The 16,791-nt window shown below is 39.8% G+C and overlaps 2 protein-coding genes across 2 annotated transcripts; both read right to left on the bottom strand.

The window, feature by feature from the left end:
• Positions 1–2,617: 2,617 nt before the first annotated feature.
• On the bottom strand, positions 2,618–3,398 carry LOC104417040 (glutathione S-transferase U5). The gene is made up of 2 exons (XM_010028365.1): positions 3,090–3,398; positions 2,618–2,683 (listed from the first exon to the last, which is right to left on the bottom strand). Exons 1-2 carry the CDS (start codon positions 3,396–3,398, stop codon positions 2,618–2,620), a joined length of 375 nt encoding a protein of 124 aa, XP_010026667.1.
• Positions 3,399–9,537: 6,139 nt separating this feature from the next.
• LOC104417039 (glutathione transferase GST 23) lies at positions 9,538–14,836 on the bottom strand. Its single transcript, XM_039305300.1, has 5 exons — positions 14,735–14,836; positions 11,861–12,038; positions 11,118–11,188; positions 10,233–10,323; positions 9,538–10,105 (listed from the first exon to the last, which is right to left on the bottom strand). The coding sequence occupies exons 1-5, from the start codon at positions 14,834–14,836 to the stop codon at positions 9,750–9,752; spliced, it is 798 nt and encodes a 265-aa protein (XP_039161234.1). The 3' UTR covers positions 9,538–9,749.
• Between the last annotated feature and the right edge of the window lie 1,955 nt (positions 14,837–16,791).

Here is a 16,791-nt window from a genome sequence, read left to right on the forward strand (position 1 = left end):
CTCTGGAGAAGAAAATCACATGAGAAGGATAATTTCGACAAGAAAAGTCTCGGCCGAAGTTGCAGCTTAAAACAAACAGGAATTAAAAGTTTTAGCCTCACCAATCAATTCTGCCCATTTCCTCGTTGAACATATGCAACTGTGAGGAACGAAAATGGTGAAATTCTTCATAACTGCAACTTTCAGATCATTATTTGTGGTCCTACTTTTAGGATGTTTCTTCGAAATGCCAAGTATATTGTCCAAAATGGCTGGCCACCAACCCAGAAAGTGAAAAAACAGAAAGTGGTTCGATTCCTGCTACATATATAGACTGCCGCTGTTTACAAATAAGTAAAAGATACACATGCTCCTGGCGAAAATTAAGACCTAGTGGGATATGGTAAACCAGGAAGAATACTAAAAAGGTGGCACGATAGACGAACCAGAGATAGAGAGTGTCTCAAAAGTTACACCAATTTTTGCATCGCTGAGGAAAACAAACTCTATGCAATGTTAGCTTTGGCAAAATTAAGGAAAGTAAATGGACCTAACCTTATCAATTGTTTGCCCAGAGTATGGATGAATCCAGTTCAAAGCATCACGAATGCCATCCTCTCCATTTAGCTCTTCCATCCTCGTTGCTCTGACTAAATTTATTCATCCACTCGGCAAACATGCTGCTTGGAGAGTTCTCTCAAGATAAATAGTCTTTGGCTGCTCTAGCAAACTAACCTCCCCCTGACCCTAGAGAACTTTGACATAGGTTAACACTTTCAGAGATTTTGTTTCCTTAATCCATGAGATCCCGAAGATTTCTGTTTTCCCTGAGAAGTTTGCCATATTCTTGGAAAATTCATTTTCCTAGGAATTTTAGGTGTGTGACTGAGAACCGTCACTTGGACAATTCAACCTGATTGGAGGCAATGGGTTCATGAATCACCTTACCCCACTCGTCCCAGATGAATCCACAGACTGAGGTGTGGTCACGAGTAACAGATGATTTAGAATAAAGAGAAAAACATGGAATTTCTGCCATTAGCAGCAAAATGCGTTTGATCCTTAAATTCTACAGGTAATGAGCCTACGTTGCCAATTGGGTGTATACCGGATGAATTCTTTTGAAAAAGAACAGAAGTAAATTAAGCGTATACTTTCTTTTTGGTTGGTCCTACTCCACTACTCCTATTCTAACTCTCATTTTCAGACTTTTGTCATATCTACTTGCAAGGTGTGGGAGTTGAAACCCACACTTAAAACTAATTTGTCCCCACCCCAACCTTCCCTAAGAAAATGGGGATTCGAACCCTTCACCTCCCCCTTTCATATTGGAAGGGTGGCCACTGAGGCACTATCATTTTTTGGTGACCCCATTCGGGTCCTCACGACACAACATATGTTAAGGTAGGAATTGAAGATATGATAGCAGAAAAAGTCCCAACTCTTTTTCGCCATAAAAGTAGCACTTGGACTTGTTATGAAATACAATTTATTTTTCACAAAAAAAAGAAATACTAATAGTAAATGGAGGAAAAGGATAGAGTTGAATTTATACAAGATCTTCATGGACTTCCAAATAATCACTCCCTTCAACGCTTCAGGCATGCCAAAAGCTTTCATGATCAGGTAAGTTCTCACGTATCATTGGCACTTTCTTAAAATTCTCCATCCAAGATTGCAAGCGCCTGAACTTTTCTGCATTAAATAGCTTCAATTTCAATACCTCCTCTATGAAGCTCATCCGTGAGCAACGCTACCAAAGGCAATGTCCGCAATAATCTGTAATCATTGTCAACATTTCCATTATATTTTTGTGGATCTTCTCCTGTTCTTCACCCGTGGTTCAATACAACAATGAAAGGTTAGATCTTTGACCATAGTAAAATATTGAATGTAAAAATCAATGGTCACTGACCAGGGAAAGAAAGGGAACTGGAGAAGGAGAGAAGTTCTTTTTGGACAGAATATTGGACTCTGGTCATTCTTTCTTTTTCCTTTTTTGGTAAAGTAAGATTAGTATCAACTTTTAACCAAACAGAACTTTACAAGAAAGAGATCTTGCACCAAAAAGCTTGCACTCTTGGAGACAAACAAGTAAGAAAGAGTGAAAGGGTGCCGAGAGTAAAAAGGGAAGGGGGGGAATCAAAAGGAGGCAACCCTCAATCAAACTTTACAAGGAAAGATGTGACACTTCGGAAGAGAAAATAAAGGGATCAAGCCCCCAACTTCTTTGAATCCTCCTGTGCCTTGGCGTGTCCGCAACGAGGCTGAACGACACAACCTTGTCCTTCACGGCTTTGATGAGATGCTTCTTCAAAGCAGGCACAAACAAGATCTAGTCCCGGAAGAAAATGTTGTTCCTCGTCTTCCATATTAGGTGACACAGGACCCCAAAGGCGAACCGAGCAATACTATGATGGAACTCATTGCCGGATAGGAATTTGTTGGCCCAAGTTAGATTTTCCAGCCACGAGCTATTCTTTTGTTTCACTTAAAACTCAAAAAAGCTTCCCCTGGAACAGATTTTACTCCAGATGATCATATCCACTCCTTGAAAGCAAACATCTTAAGTCTCCATAATCAAAATCATATGAGACCAATCTTACTTCGCAAGTCATGCGGTGTTTCTGATTTGTTTTTAGATGAAGGAGACAGACGACGTGATACTTTTGCCGCGACAGGTAATGTTTGACCACCCAAGAACCTGCCATAGGCATGTTAAAGCATAAGTCTTCACTAAATGTTATTACAAAGGGATCAAGCCTATCCAAACTGCCGGGACGTTAATGTCCATTTAATGCAGTAACACGGAATTGCTTGCTAACTAAATTCAAAACGTAATAATACAACTCCACAAGGAAAAACACTTAGAACGCCCTCATGGATAAGCCTGTTTAATTTCTGATCTATCCAATTGCTAACATAACCAAACACAGTGTCTGTTTGTTTTACCATTTTTTTTGCACTTCGCAACATTGAAACTTGTACATCACTGTCCCCCTCGATTTCATCTGCCACTCGTCTTTAACTTTTAGGTACATAAGTTTTATGAACCTACTTCATCACCAAATATTGTACGCATATGTGCACAAGGGAAGAGGGAGAGAGACCTTTTCTTGGGCTAATTTGGCACAGAACCATGCCATGGCTCTCCCCTGAGTGTGACTTGGCATTGGAGGATGTTGTGGCCACTTCTCTTCAAGGAATTCGATGATAACCGTGGACTCACAAATGGGTCTTCCACCATTGACAAGCACAGGAATCTTATTGTGCACCGGATTGTACTGCAACAGCAAGTCACTCTTGTTGGAGAGATGCTCCTCTATGTACTCGAATGGAATTCCCTCGAGCTTCAGAGCCCATAACACATATTGACCGTACGGGCTTGTCCATGCGCCATGAAGCTTCAGATCTTCCATGCCTTGAGAGTCTGAAGACAGATCATTGCACCATGTTGGGCCATAATGCACGGTTAGTTATTTACTCTTAGTTGAGTCAAATTGCTTGGGCAAAACGTTGAGGAATTTCATGAAATAATAGGGAAGTTTGGTTCAAAACTTCGTTCTTGCCCAGTAAGACAGTATCTGTTGACTAAAGCCTGATGTTGTATTTGCCAGGAAATTTTCAGCCTTGACAAATGGTATTAGAGCAGGGTTTCCCAAATCATATGGGCAGATATTGATAATAAATCTATTGCCATGTTTCTAACAAGATTGTAATTGGTTTGCTAAGATCAGGATAAGCTAGTAAGTGAAGGAAAGTTCTGCTGAAGGGGCACAGTTGGCTCAGGACACCACATTTGCTAATAACTTGCACTGGGGGAAGTAACCGTTGGACTAGAGTAGCCTGATCTGTTGGGAGAAGCATTATCTTTCATGGTCTCAAAGAAGGGAGAGTGATGATTGAAGGATGCTGATAGAATAGCCCCAACGAGGGTGATGTTGAAATTGGATGGGAGAGAATGTCGTGGCTCACATACCAAGCTGAAAATGGGGCTTTGTGGCATCAGATGAAGAATGAGAGATACATAAGTGTTGATACAACTAACATTTGGCAATGTCGACCTCTTAGGCATAAACTGGTTGAGAGTCAATACTACTTTTTAGATGATGGTCATGACAAGCCAAAATCAGTAGTTGTGCTAAAGTGACCTATATGTCTCAGTCGAGAGACTAGATGATTGAGTTAAATTGAGCTTAGGAGAATGTGATTCACAATACTGTTTTGGGAATGATCTACTGAGGGAAGGCAGCCTGATGTTCAAGCTGACCAAACATCGCATGGGCTTGTCCTCAACAAGAAAACATTTGGCACATGACATTTGCCTACTTCTCCTTATGAAATTTGTTCTCTTCCCTCAAAGTTCACTGCCTAACCATTAGAGGTGTTAAATGGGTAGAAAACCCATTTATCGACCCATTTATGCTTAAATGGGTCGTTAATGGGTCAGCCTTTTTTTCCCAAGACACCCATGTGTGAGAGTGCTAGTATGAACAAAATAAAGGAGTTAAGGAAGAGAATAAGAACACAGAAATTATAGTGGTTCGGCTTAATCCAAGCCTACGTCCACTCTCCCACGATAACAGCCTTCTTGGCTGGATTCCACTATGCAATCAACAAGAGATTACAACCGAGTGCACACACTTAGTAGTAGATCACACTATCTCACTAAGTCACTCTCTTGGTATTTCTCTCACGATTACAAACGTTTAAACTCTCAAGAGACAAGTATATGATCTAAAGTCGCTTAGACTTTGGAATTATAAATTCTACGCTCCGTCTCTTACTTGCTCATCGGTCCATGATCTCCTTAAATACTCCTCCACTTCCAAACTACCGTTGGACAGCATCCCGGAGAATCGTCTTCCAATATACCCATTGGACAGCTCTGTATCTTAGAAGATTTGGTAGCCGTTGAGTGACAAAGGTAAAATCACAAATTGATTCCGATCGCCCATACAAACGAAATCTTGGTTTCCATAAGTAAAGCTTCTTTGTATAGAAAGTCCTTGTCTTCAATCAAATCAATCTTGATGTGGAATCCAAACCAGATCACTAGCCGTTGTATGATTGGGCTTGAGTTACGATTCATCGAATCTGGATGTAAAGTCTGAGTCTTGAGACTTTACGATATGAGTCTTGAGACTTTACAATCTGGGTCTCTAGACTTTAAGGTCTGTACCCAATTCAGCTTCAGCATAGAGTCTGTCTTCTGGTTCAGCTTCAGCATAGAGTCTGTCTTCTGGTTCATCATTCACGTTCAGTCTGGAATTAGTCAGAGTGAGCAGACTTCTGATGTAGAACAGACTTTGACACTAAAGTCTTGCAGTCTTCAGACTTTGAATCTTGAGTCTGGCAATCTTCAGACTTTGAGTCTCGAGTCTGGCAGTCTTCAGACTTTGAGTCTTGAGTCTAGCAGTCTTCAGACTTTGATAATATCCTTTACATGTTCTATTATCTGCATGGTCTATTACTCAATCATCAAACATGTTAGTAGCCTTTGATTTATTTTGTCATCTTCAAAACATCATAAGGGATTTCCCTAACAATCTCCCCCTTTTTGATGATGACAAAACAATCTCTGAATATGCAGATTTAAAAATTTAAATCAAAGGATATCAGAAGATATAAAATAGATTGAGCATAATAATATTTAGAAAATAATCACAGCTCAATATTATGCCATAGATAATATCAACCAATTAGCACATATGCATATTCATATTTTCTCCCCCTTTTTGTCATAATCAAAAAGTGATAATGGATTCACGTAGAGAATGATAACAAATATCTTGCATGAATCACAATTTCCAAAAATCAGCTTTTATCGAATATTAAAGATATGCAATATAGCTCACTTTGATCATATCAGCAAATATCCAATAAAAATCACGGATGCATCATGAAATTCACGTACCATTTTTGTCATAAAAGATTTGTTAATGACAAAAGGTAATAAGAGATGCACTAACTGGATTTTGTAGAATAAATTCTGACACAATTACCTTTCCTTCCATCCATAATAAGATCACGATCAATCAAAAAAAGATTTTTCCATAATTGATCAAAGCTCCCCTCAATTTGTTGCCTTTTGAGGTGATCACGATTCTTTTCCTTTTCTTTGGATTCGATTTCTCCCCCTTGATTTCCTCATTAGATTCTCGAGTCAGTTCCCGAATCGACTCGATTCCGAGTCTCTGTCCGAGTTAGACTCAGATTCTGAATGTGCCATCAAGCATAGATTTCTTTGCTCATCATCTTCTTTCATGATTCTTTTCTGGCCATTATGCTTGTATTGACTTCTTCCACTGAATTTCCTTTCTTTTCTACTCAGCTTTTTGAATTTCTCGACCATAAAGGCAAATTCTTCATCGTCCATGTCATTTTCTGAGTCTGTTTCATCAAAAACAGCATTAGATATTAAAGCAATGGACTTCTTACCTTCGGGATCTTCATCGTTAAGTTGCTCCACTTCATAGGATTGAAGAGTGCCGATCAATTCATCAACGGTGAGTGGCATAATCCTTTGAGTCTCCCGGATTGAGGTCTTGACATGGTTCCAATCTTTTGAGAGACCTCGCAAGAGTTTGTTGACCTTCATTGGGGCAGAAATTTGCTGACCTTGATATGCTAAACCATTTACAATTTCTGTAAAACGGCTAAACATATCTCCAATCGATTCTCCTTGCTTCATCTTGAAGGATTCATATTTGCCGAGCAAGAAGTTTACTTTTGTCTCTTTTACACGATCGGTCCCTTCATATGTAACATGAAGTCTATCCCAAACTTCTTTTGCTGTTTCACATGAAGAGATTCTGTTATATTCAGCAAGAGACAAAGCGCAATATAAAGAATAAATAGCTTTTGCATCAAGCGCTTCTCTTTTGAACAACTCCGTCCGAGACATAGGAGCGGGGGCTTTGGTGTTTTTGTCTTTTGCCATTCTTATTTGATGTAGACGCAGCAATGGGGTTGATTCCTCTTTCCACAACATCCCATTGTAAGAGATCTCTGGATCTTAGGAATGCTTTCATTTTGTTCTTCCATACGTCGTATTCCTTTCCATCAAAATATGGTGGCCTTGTGTTGCTTTGCCCTTCCATAAGTCCTAGTGCCAACATACTAGCCATAAAGAATCTTTAGCTCAAAAGTAAAAACACTTTTATAAACTGAGCACTTGGCTCTGATACCAATTGAGAGTGCTAGTATGAACAAAATAAAGGAGTTAAGGAAGAGAATAAGAACACAGAAATTATAGTGGTTCGGCTTAATCCAAGCCTACGTCCACTCTCCCACGATAACAGCCTTCTTGGCTGGATTCCACTATGCAATCAACAAGAGATTACAACTTGAGTGCACACACTTAGTAGTAGATCACACTATCTCACTAAGTCACTCTCTTGGTATTTCTCTCACGATTACAAACGTTTAAACTCTCAAGAGACAAGTATATGATCTAAAGTCGCTTAGACTTTGGAATTATAAATTCTACGCTCCGTCTCTTACTTGCTCATCGGTCCATGATCTCCTTAAATACTCCTCCACTTCCAAACTACCGTTGGACAGCATCCCGGAGAATCGTCTTCCAATATACCCATTGGACAGCTCGTATCTTAGAAGATTTGGTAGCCGTTGAGTGACAAAGGTAAAATCCCAAATTGATTCCGATCGCCCATACAAACGAAATCTTGGTTTCCATAAGTAAAGCTTCTTTGTATAGAAAGTCCTTGTCTTCAATCAAATCAATCTTGATGTGGAATCCAAACCAGATCACTAGCCGTTGTATGATTGGGCTTGAGTTACGATTCATCGAATCTGGATGTAAAGTCCGAGTCTTGAGACTTTACGATATGAGTCTTGAGACTTTACAATCTGGGTCTCTAGACTTTAAGGTCTGTACCCAATTCAGCTTCAGCATAGAGTCTCGTCTTCCGGTTCGGCTTCAGCATAGAGTCATCTTCGGTTCATCATTCACGTTCGCCCGGAATTAGTCGAGTGAGCAGACTTACGATGTAGAACAGACTTTGACACTAAAGTCTTGCAGTCTTCAGACTTTGAATCTTGAGTCGGCAATCTTCGGACTTTGAGTCTCGAGTCGCAGTCTTGGACTTTGAGTCTTGAGTCTAGCAAGTCTTGGACTTTGATAATATCCTTTACATGTTCTATTATCTGCATGGTCTATTACTCAACCATCAAACATGTTAGTAGCCTTTGATTTATTTTGTCATCTTCAAAACATCATAAGGGATTTCCCTAACAATGTGGGTTTTAAAAATAAAAGGACTGGGTCTTAAATGGGTCTACTGTATACCCATTTAAGACCCATTTACCAACCCATCAAAATAAACCCGTAACCCACGAAGGCCACGCCCACGAGTAACCATATCGTCTTTACTGACCATGTCTATAAAAAAAAATTGAAAGATTCAGTCTATCCATTTTATTTTGTAAATACAACATCAGGCTTTATACTTGTGGCAAGAAAGTATACTCAGGGTGCGTTTGGAAACTATTTTTGGGAAAAGTCCTTAGGAAAATGCAAAGACCTTGGAGCTAAAGGTGTTTTTTAAAATGCAACCGTGTTTGGTAAATTGTACTTTGAAAGCCCCTTTGTGAAGTACTTTGAACAAAATAGTGTTTGGGGAATTGCATTTACAAAGGATCTTTGTGATAAAAAAAAAATTGACAAAAGAAAAATTTTAAAATATTGACCGGCAAGGGCAACGACCGCCGGCAACCTCCGGCGACCTCCGACGACCTCCAGCGACCCCCGGATCTGAGGCGGTGAGGTCGTAAGACGGCGTCGCGACCTCCGGCGACCCCGGATCTGGGGCGGCGAGGTCGCGCGACGCCGCCTCAACCTCAGGCGACCCCGGATCTGGGGCGGCGAGGTCGCGCGACGCCGCCTCGACCTCCGGCGACCTCGATCCGGAGCGTCGAAGTTGCGGGAGGACCTCGCCGCTCGGATCTGGGTCGCGGTGGGGTCGCGCGACCCGCCGCCCCGCAGATGCGGGGGCGGTGAGGTCAGGTCTATCCATTTCGGATCTGGTCGCCGCCGAGCCTTGTAAATACAACAGCTCCGTGCGAAGGGCTTTCGCCGGCGACCGCGTGCGTTTGGCCACGGATCTGCGACTCGCGGAGGTCGCCCTGCTTAACAAGGGCACGCACTGGAAAATCAAAAAATTCATGAGGATAATTTCGGAAAAAAAAAAAGTGAACGGTGCGGGTGTCTCCACGCCTTGGGCTTTCAGCCTTCAAAATGTTGGCTTTGCCTTGAAGATACTTGGAAAGTTTTTTCCCAAACACTTTATTTTGGCCCAAGGGGCTTTTGATGGCCAAAGCTCCTTCCAAAGCTGATTCCAAACGGACCCTCAATTATCTCGCTTTACAATACAGTATTCATCAGATAAAATGAAAAGGAAGAAAAATGAAATAATTTATAGGTTAGGAACATAGCACAAAACATTGAAGCATTAGTAATCTCCGTATTAGTGTCATATTACCATAATCACGACTAAATGTGGGACTTCATCAAACAAAGATAATACCTGCCTCAGGAGACAAGATTCTGATGCCTAGAGATACATTTTACTTTACTGCATATGCTAATTAGAAGCTTCAGCTTGAAACTTCAGACCACAGTACACGCTTCCCTCTCACTACAAAGAAACGGCAACAAAAATGCAAATGATGGTCGGTACTTTCATATAGAATCCTAGATCACCGCGTCAATCATGGAGGCTCACGAAAAAAGAAGCGACGTCCGTGCATCATTTGTGTGTAGACGATGAAAACAATTTCTCTCTTTGGCGGGCGAGGTACCGGCACAAATTCCCTTGATCAGGCAAGTTCTCGGCGATCAAGGGCAAGCTCTTGAAGTTGCCCATCCAAGCGTGCAAGCGAGGGAACTTCTCGGCATCGAACATCTTCCTTCCTGATACCTCTTCCACGACTCCCATCCAATGTGCCAACCCACCAAATGCAATGTCCACGATGTTAATGTTGTCCCCTCCAAAGAATTTCTTTCCCTTGTTTGGACCATGTTCCTCTCGGATTGACAGCATCTCCAAGCTATCTCTCATGGCCTTCGCTTGCACTTCGCTGAGTGTCAGATACACCATCCAAACTCGAAACATCAATAAGATGCAACTTGTCTCATAGCAAGTTTCAATTGGGTATTGAAACACGTGGAACTCATGAATTGAATGACTGACTTTTGTTAAAGATACCAAAGTAGAGAATCTTAGATTTACCAACCTTGTCCTCGATGAACTTGACCCAGAAACGTGCCACGGATCGCTCGTAGGGATCAATGGGCAACAGAGGGTATTGAGGCCACATTTCTGTTGGAGTACAACACCTAATATAATAATAAGAAGCCAAAGAGAAGTGTGCTGCAGCGTCACTTCGTAAACCGCCAAAGAAGAGAGTTCTTGAAGAAGCCACAAGATGATTAAAAAAAGAATGGGCACATATTAAAATAATATTATACTTGTTACTGGAGCCTTCAAGGAGCAAGAAGCAAAGTTCAACTTTGCTAGTACTTGGACGTGAAGAAAAAGAAGACAGCCCACAATGTTTGACTCAGCCAAGAAGAAAAGTTCAGGCGGTGGAAGATGTCTATAAATAGGGCTTGGGAGTGCAAACGTAAAACAGGCCAAAGTGCCTCAAAGGAGAAGGCCAGAAGGCCTCAAGGTGAAGGAGCAGGCCGAAAGGCCTCGAAGAGAGGCTTAACAGCCTCAAGCCACCGCAGGCAGAGTAGGGAGGCCAGGGAGAGGGACTCACGCCATACGCAGGCGGAGAACTTCAAGCCAGGAAGCCACACGTATGTGAGCTTCAGGGAAAGCCTCCAGCAGTAAGAGCTTCGGAACAGGAAGTCACCAGGTGCAACGGTGAACTTCAACAGAGAGAGGCACTGCAGCCTCAGTAGCTCTGTTTGAGCGAGTTATCCCTCCGTGATCGAGAAGGGAAGAAAATAGAATAGCTGAGTGTATGCTTGTATTAATGTGTTTGAGTGTGTTATTGTATCAGCTAGTTTGATTTGAGTATTTTAATGCTTCCGCATATTTTATAAGCTGCGCACTCTACAATTAATATCAAAACAATTGGTTCCAAATCGTTTTGGTTCCAACAATTTCATCAAGGTACTCAATGATGACCATGAACTCGCAAACGGGTCGCTGGCCATGGATGAGCACGGGAATCTTTTGTTGAAATATATTCTAGAGAAAGCAAACGGTTTGTTGTAATCATAACATCAATGTAAAGAAAACGATAACAACTTTATAATATCTTTCTTTTTATGTAAACTTACAAATCTTGGAGAAGAATAAAATAAAATATCACTAGAAAAATAACATAAAATTGGAGGTGAAATTCGGATATCCGAATCTACTTAATGCGATTAGTTCCTACCAATGGTACTCCATAAATTCACGAACTATGCCTTTCAAGATAATAACACGTTAAACCTGTTTGGATTAGTACTATGCAAACAAGACTCAGTTAAACCGTTCAATTAAACCAGCACACCCAGAAAAATCAGAAGAGTAGAGTAGTATTTCAAATCTCTTTTGGAATCGTTGTCTCGAATTGTTCTATCGTAAAACCCCTCTAATGAAGCTCTATGCTCTTATCTATTTATAGAACTTTAAACTTCATGTACATAAGAGATATATGAATTAAATAGATGCATGTATCCAAGAAATTCATGAATCCAAAGATACACAAATTTAAGAAATTCGTGAACTCAATAAATATATAAATTAAAAAGATAGGTAAATCTAGGAAATTCATAAATTCAATAGATACGTGAACATAAAAGACATATATTAATTTGTTGGCTTTCATTGATCCATTAACCATAATTATAACATCTTTTTGTGCATTGGGTTGTATCGCAAAAGCAAGGCACTTTTGTTGTAGAGGTCTTCCTCAATGTATTGAAATGGTATGCCCTTCAGCTTTAATGCCCATTTAACTCTGGTGCTGTATGGACTTGCCCAAGTTCCATGCAACTTCACTCCATCCGTGTCTCTCAAAAATGGGATGATATGACTCTGTGTTATTGTCAGCCCAATTTAAAGGGTGCTTAGGGGAGTCATATTGCTTGGCCATATCTTGGCTTTTTTGGTCAAACAAACTCAGCTTTAGAATATTTATATAATAAATTACACATTCATTTTATAGTTTAAACTTTTGAAATAGTTGGCAATGGCCTCACATATTTCATATAATATTCAAAAGAGCAGGAAAATTTAAGTTCAAATCCTTTCAAACCCCCATTTGCCTCCCTATTTTAAAATACTTATTTTTTTTATGAAAATTACTATGGTGACATAAGTGGCACTCAATTTCAAGCATCATTTGTTAAATTTGTACATGGTCAGGAAAATTTGTGGATAACCTAAGTTGCAACCGACATGACAAAACAATTAGATTTCTTTCGAAGAAAGGTCAACACGCCAGTCGTGCCAATCCAAAATTAATTGTATTGGCATCATGCTATTTTTAAAGTTTCTCTAGATTCGTGACGTGTTGGTTGGTGTAGCTTTCCGAATCAGATTTCTTTGAATAGCTTAGCCTCTAGAAGAATGGATTCCCCTAAATTTCAATGCGGTATAAAAAGTACGAGAATGCTAGATTTATTAATTTGGTGCAAAAGTATTATAATTCACTCCGTGGTATGCCAGATTGTTAGTGATCCTTTAAACAAAGGGGCAAATTCAAAAACCAATAGCAATCCAACATATCGCTTAATAAATTGACTTTGTAGAACAATCATGATAAGTTCTAGTATTGCTCTTTTCTCTAGTTTGATTTGTCTCACTTCCGTTCACCTAATAATGTGTATTTCTTGTTGTATACGTGTCTATCGGGTCTTGGATAGTTTAAGTTTAAAATGAAACAATTTTTTATTCAAGTTCAAGATGTCTAATTCAAAATTGTATTAATAGTTTCTTCCTGGAAAACAGCCATCTTTGTCGATCAAATGTGCCTTCTTAGGTCAAGAAAAGTTAATTGTGCGTAATAACTGATATTGAAGATGTCGACTTCAACCGCGACCAACTTCTTAATGGGTGGTTGTAGAATTTGGTGGCAATGTCTCATGATGTTCAATTTTTCTTAGTACCTAATCTAATTTTAGAAACTTCGCTCCCCTATCCGTCCACCATTTTTTTAGCTTATCCTAATTAGCACGTCATAGACGTGTTGATCAAGTAGAGACTTTCCTAACGACAAATTTTCTTTCTTTAATTCACGATTTGTTCTAGTCTGAACCACAATATCACTACAGACTCGTAGACCATATTCATTAATTATCACCCATCATGGAGCACCAAACTGTCCAAAATCTCACCTTGGTTTTTTTTTTTCTCTTTCTTTTTATAATCCAAGGGTATAGGCATTGAGACTCAAGGAGATTCATGAAATATCTTGCAAGTCTCCTAGTCAAATCCAAACATTTAGCATGTACATGTAGCACTTTTTTTGAAGTTTGCATACAATTTGTCAAAGGGAGAAGTACCAAAAAAGTCATAAACTTATTGTAATGATATCAATTTAGTTATAAATATTTCAATTGGACTAATTTAGTCATAAATATTTTCACATTAGCACTAATAAAGTCCATCCAGCCAATTTTTGGCAGGCCAGTGTTAATGTAGACACCAACCGTTTGACTAATGCTAACATCACAATTTTTAAATAAATGTTTTTTATTTTTTCGAATTTTTATTACTTTTTTTTTTTCTTTTTACTTTTCCTTTTCTTTTTTCTCTTCTTCTTCCTTGGGCTTCTTCTCCCCATAGTGCCCAGTGAGGTTCGCAGCCCTCACCTAGCTTGCTAAGGCCGTGGGCGAGGCTAGCCTCGTGTTTGCCTAGATCTAGGTGAGGCCAACCTCGCCATGGCCTTGCTATAGGCAAAGGCAGCCTTGCCCGTAACTAGTGAGGCCATGACGGTGTTCGCTAAGGCTTAGGCGAAGGTTGCCATAGCCTCGCCCATACCTAGCCTTGCCCTGGCTTGGCCCTCAAGCTTCATTCAATGGCCAACGAGCTTTGTCTAAGTCTTGCTGGCCACTATGAGGAAAGAAACCCAAGGAAGAAGAAGATAAAAATAAAAATAAAAATGAAAAGGAAAAAAAATGAAAAAGCAAAAAATTAATTAAAAAATTCAAAAAAATCATTTAAAAATTACCACCGACAACCAACACTAGTTGACACTTACGTCCGTACCAACCGGCCAAAATTAGTCGAATGGACTAAATTGGTCAAACTAAAAATATTTAGGAATGAATTGATATCAATACAATATATTTTGGACTTTTTTTGTACTTTTCTCGTTGGTCAAATTCAAACAAGCTACCTTCGGTTACTAAGCTGAAAATCCTTCAATACCTCAACAAATTACATCAATTTTGAAGTCTATACTATCTTTTACTTCTTTCTCAATACCTGAAAAGTTTTGAGTTGTGAAATCTACATATAATGAAATTTGTATCCTTAGATCTTTGATTAGATAGCTCAAAACCATATCTGGAGGTCTCAAAATCGAATGAAACTTTCCAAATCTATAAAACGGTAACTGAACATTTTTGAAAATGTTAAGCCGCTGAAGCATACTTTCATACACCGGAGCTTCGGTGACGATATAGGCCAAAATCTCGGATTCATGATTTTGCGATTTACCCTAGCATATTGGACTCATTCGAAAGCTCAATAGCACAAAGATCACGCAAATCAAACATGAAAGTTACGAGACTTGGAAGACGCAACACTAGACCTGAGTTACGCAAGCCCCAACTCAAGAGGTAGATGCCTCCAGTCGAGGCAGGCAGCCATGCCTCGACTTGAGGCATACCTGCTTGCCTACATAGGCGCCAGTGCCACCTCCTTCCGCGTGTTTGTCTCTCCTTTTTAAATCGTTCTTATTTTTCTCTTTCCGCGTGTTTTTCTACCTTCTTTGTAGGGTTCGTCGGCTCGCTTGTCAAGAGGTAAGCTCTCGACCCCCTCTCTTTGGATTTGGAATAGAATTGCATATTAAGATATCATAATGTCCATTTTATATCTTAAATTCAAAAGTACATCAATATGATGCCCATTTGACAAGTCAAAACACACACTTCATTAGGCCGTTGAAATGCCCAAATCAAATCTCGAGATCTAGAATGTGTCACTTTTCTGGCTGTTCAAAATGTTTCAAAATATGCATGCTTTTATTGGGATTTAAGTAGGTAGTCAGTTCATAAACATGAGAGAAAAAATCACCCTTTAAGCTAGTTTTTGAGATGAAAGAGACCCAAAACTATAAAACATTAGTATCAAAGCCCAGGTAAGTCTAGACCTAATAGTCACTAGGAGAGAATTGTTGATGCTTCAACCTAAGCCTGATGTGAGAGGAATATATTGTTGGGCTTTGGAAAGCCTCATCCTTAGACCTAGTTTTTAGGGCTGTTATAATTCGAAATTGAATTCTAAAAACATGGAGTGTGGTTTTATGCTAGAAATTTTGGCCCCATCACTTTCCATCACAAGTTCTCATCCCTGGGTGGTTATTCTTTAAAATCGCATTCTCCTCTTCTGCTCGTCGCCACCTCGAGTTTCATCTGAATGGTTGCCTTATCTATTTCGCTCTCTCCTCACAATGCATTGTGCTTCATTGTCTTATCCACGACAGTTTTTGAGTATTATCGCACCAAGATTTCACACTAACCTTACTCTTCAAGCACTTAACTTTCAACTGGCTCTTCCATTGAATGTTCATCTACACTTTTCCATGAGTAACTTCCCCAACATATTTTGCTAATTGGCAATCAAATGGTCATTGATAAGGCATGGTCCTCGACAGGAGTTCTTGCAGTCGATGTGGCCATGAATAGAGGTTTACATATATGTGTCTCATCAATCAATGCACCTTGTCGAAGTCACGTGCTTATTTGAATCAGTATCATGCCGATGACCTAGCCAATTTTTTATGCGAACATTTCTTTTAATTCTTTTAAGCATTTAAGGAAGTGTGAATCCCCATTTTCTGGATAGATATAATAAAGCGTCCATATTGTACTTTTTACACTTCGTATTTTGCGCTCTGATGGCTACTTTCCCTTAACTTACAACGTTCCAGAACGTCACTTCAATCAAGACGGTTCAGGAATCACCGTCATGTGAGCCATGGATTTATGGATCATTATATCGAAATCGTCACTTCTTTTCGACGGGTATAAAAGCTTGGCAAGATTTGATTTTTATCTCTGCAATACCTTTCATCTTCAACTTAGATCCGTAGTCATCCTTTTTTGATCTCTGTTGATTTCAAGGTTTCACTTCTTCTCACTCTACTGCTTCAGTGGCTCCCAGAACTCCCATATATTCGTCTGCTGCTTATCTTGCTCGTTTTGATAAGCTGCGAGAAAATGAAAGCCGTGAGAATTGCCTTCTCGAACTTTTAATTTCATGGAACGTAATTCTGGGTCCTCGTTTCATGCGGGACTCCAAGATTCCGTAGTCTCTTCAATGTTTCTTTTCCCGTTTGAGAGGAAAAAAGCTCCCTTTACAGAAGTCATCCATCATAGAATACGTGTGGTTTGTTGAATTTCAACGATTCAAAGGTTTCCCTTCCTTCGACGTCGACTTTTATGAGGGGTATCTTAGGGTGAAGTCCTAACATTAAATATCTTCTGCTTGGGAGGAGGCCAATATTGACGCAGTTGCCAATTTCGCTGCTTTGATTAGGATCTGAATTTAGGCCTTTTGGTCGCCGTGATCAGTTTTGGTCTCCGTAACTAACTGCATCTTTTTCCCTTACGGACCAATG

The sequence above is a fragment of the Eucalyptus grandis genome, chromosome 11 (genome assembly GCF_016545825.1).
Source record: "Eucalyptus grandis isolate ANBG69807.140 chromosome 11, ASM1654582v1, whole genome shotgun sequence".
Lineage (NCBI taxonomy): Eukaryota > Viridiplantae > Streptophyta > Magnoliopsida > Myrtales > Myrtaceae > Eucalyptus > Eucalyptus grandis.

What these genes read in the sequence shown, in the direction of transcription:
- LOC104417039 (XM_039305300.1), bottom strand. Translation starts at nt 14,836, where the DNA reads ATGCCTCAAGTCGAGGCATGGCTGCCTGCCTCGACTGGAGGCATCTAC. An exon ending in TGTTGCGTCTTCCAAGTCTC is followed by an intron (nt 12,039 to 14,734) that starts GTAACTTTCATG and finishes ACAATAACACAG; the next exon opens with AGTCATATCATCCCATTTTT. An exon ending in GTTCATCGAGGACAAGGTTG is followed by an intron (nt 10,106 to 10,232) that starts GTAAATCTAAGA and finishes TGATGTTTCGAG; the next exon opens with TTTGGATGGTGTATCTGACA.
- LOC104417040 (XM_010028365.1), bottom strand. Translation starts at nt 3,398, where the DNA reads ATGGAAGATCTGAAGCTTCATGGCGCATGGACAAGCCCGTACGGTCAA. An exon ending in CCAAATTAGCCCAAGAAAAG is followed by an intron (nt 2,684 to 3,089) that starts GTCTCTCTCCCT and finishes TGCCTATGGCAG; the next exon opens with GTTCTTGGGTGGTCAAACAT.